At 54.6% G+C, this 1,666-nt stretch overlaps 1 protein-coding gene across 1 annotated transcript in view; it reads left to right on the top strand.

The window, feature by feature from the left end:
- Positions 1–1,067: 1,067 nt before the first annotated feature.
- The window catches only part of RAB37 (RAB37, member RAS oncogene family), a 5,915-nt gene continuing 5,316 nt past the window's right edge, over positions 1,068–1,666 (top strand). Inside the window, exon 1 of the mRNA XM_014449564.2 lies at positions 1,068–1,457. Within this exon, the coding sequence (XP_014305050.1) occupies positions 1,308–1,457 (150 nt within the window). The 5' untranslated portion in view covers positions 1,068–1,307. The remainder of the gene's footprint in view (positions 1,458–1,666) is intronic.

Raw genomic sequence — 1,666 nt, 5'->3', positions numbered from 1 at the left:
CTTCACAAGCAAGCCCTTCACAAGCCAGGACCCCAGCCTTCATCACCTTTTGCTCAGCCCCCTTACCTTCCAGCAGTTAGCTCATCCCCATATCCCACGTGCACAGGAAAGCCTTTGTCAAGGTCAGAGCCTCAAGAATAACACAGGCCTAGTCCTTCTCCAACCCATTAAGCATCTAATGGGCCAGCTGGGAAAATTCCAGCATTAGGTCCAGACCTCTGTTCTCCAATATTGAGGGACATCCAGACAGGGGGCTCGCCTCCCCGACCCCTTGTGCTCCCCAGTGAAGATGAGCAGAGACTGGCCTAGCGCTAAGGGGGCGGGACACACCCCTCCGCCCCACACTCCCTGCCCGACAGTGACCCAGTGATGCCAATTTGTGGCCATTTGTCCCACTTGGGAGGTTTCTGCTGAAAGAACTTTAGACTAAATGTCTCCCCACCTCGGTAGAAAGTTGAATCTTTCCTGATTCATGCAATGTTTTTTTTAAAAAAAAAAAAATTTTTAATTTTAAAGAGAAAGGACGGGAGAGAGAGAGAAAAAAAAAATATTCATGAGAGAGAAACATCAACTGGTTGCCTCCAGCACGTCCCTTACCAGGGATCGAGCCTGGAACCCGGGCATGTGCCCTGACCAGTAATCAAACCAATGACCTCTTGGTTCATGGGTTGATTCTCAACCACTGAGCCACACTGGCCAGGCCATGCAACCTTTTTATAAACATGTAACATCAAATAAAGAAAAAAAAATGTAACATCATCAGAAACTTCCAAATAAGTGTGGTGACCAAAACGATAGTAAGGTTAGAATGTGCCTTTGCAAAAGCGGTGCCCCCCCCGCCCCTTCAGATGCTGACACCTCCCTTGGCTGGGAATCCTGTCCCAAGTATTAACACTTCCTGATTTTTTTATTTTAACGTTTATTGCCTGCTTCTCTGCCCACACATGTTTGCAGGCACAGCTGGAACATGCAGTGCGAGGGGACCTGGGCCCGGTGGGGCAGGGCAAACGTGTCTGAGAGAAACGGGGTGATTCTCCAGGGCCAGGGAGCACATCTGGGGGCTCAATGGTGCTGAGGTCTCAGCTCAAGTTTCCAGAAAGTTGGGGAGGACCGAGGTCAGAGGGAGAGCTTGTAGGGAAGAGGTGGAGCGAAGGCGGCAGCAGCAGGCCTTCCAGCAGCAGATGCCCCCTCCCCCCATGTCAGCCTCCTCCCCTCGCCCTCTGCCCCCTGTTGGGGCTTCTCTCCCTGGAAGCCCAGAAATGCGCCCCAGCTCCCCATTAACTGCCTCTGCCCCCATCTCCTAGGTGATGCTTCTGGGAGACTCGGGCGTCGGGAAAACCTGTTTCCTGATCCAATTCAAAGACGGGGCCTTCCTGTCCGGGACCTTCATAGCCACCGTCGGCATAGACTTCAGGGTGAGGTGGCTGCAGGCTCTGCCTCCCGCAGCGAGCCGGGCTGTGGCTCAGGCCCGGGGCACTGCCCTGCCCTCGCCTGTCCCGCACTGTAGAATGGTGGCTCACTGCCCGGAGCGCACAAGGGCTGCCCCAGGGAAGGGACCACTGTGGTGGACCCGTGTGCATGTGCGGAGGCCGGGCTGGCTCCTTGCCCGCTGCAGGATATGAACATTGAGAGACTGAGTCTTAAAGTTCGGCCCCCAGTGGGGGCA

Source organism: Myotis lucifugus, unplaced genomic scaffold (assembly GCF_000147115.1).
Source record: "Myotis lucifugus unplaced genomic scaffold, Myoluc2.0 scaffold_1255, whole genome shotgun sequence".
Lineage (NCBI taxonomy): Eukaryota > Metazoa > Chordata > Mammalia > Chiroptera > Vespertilionidae > Myotis > Myotis lucifugus.
This window is presented reverse-complemented; position numbering and strand designations above follow the sequence as displayed.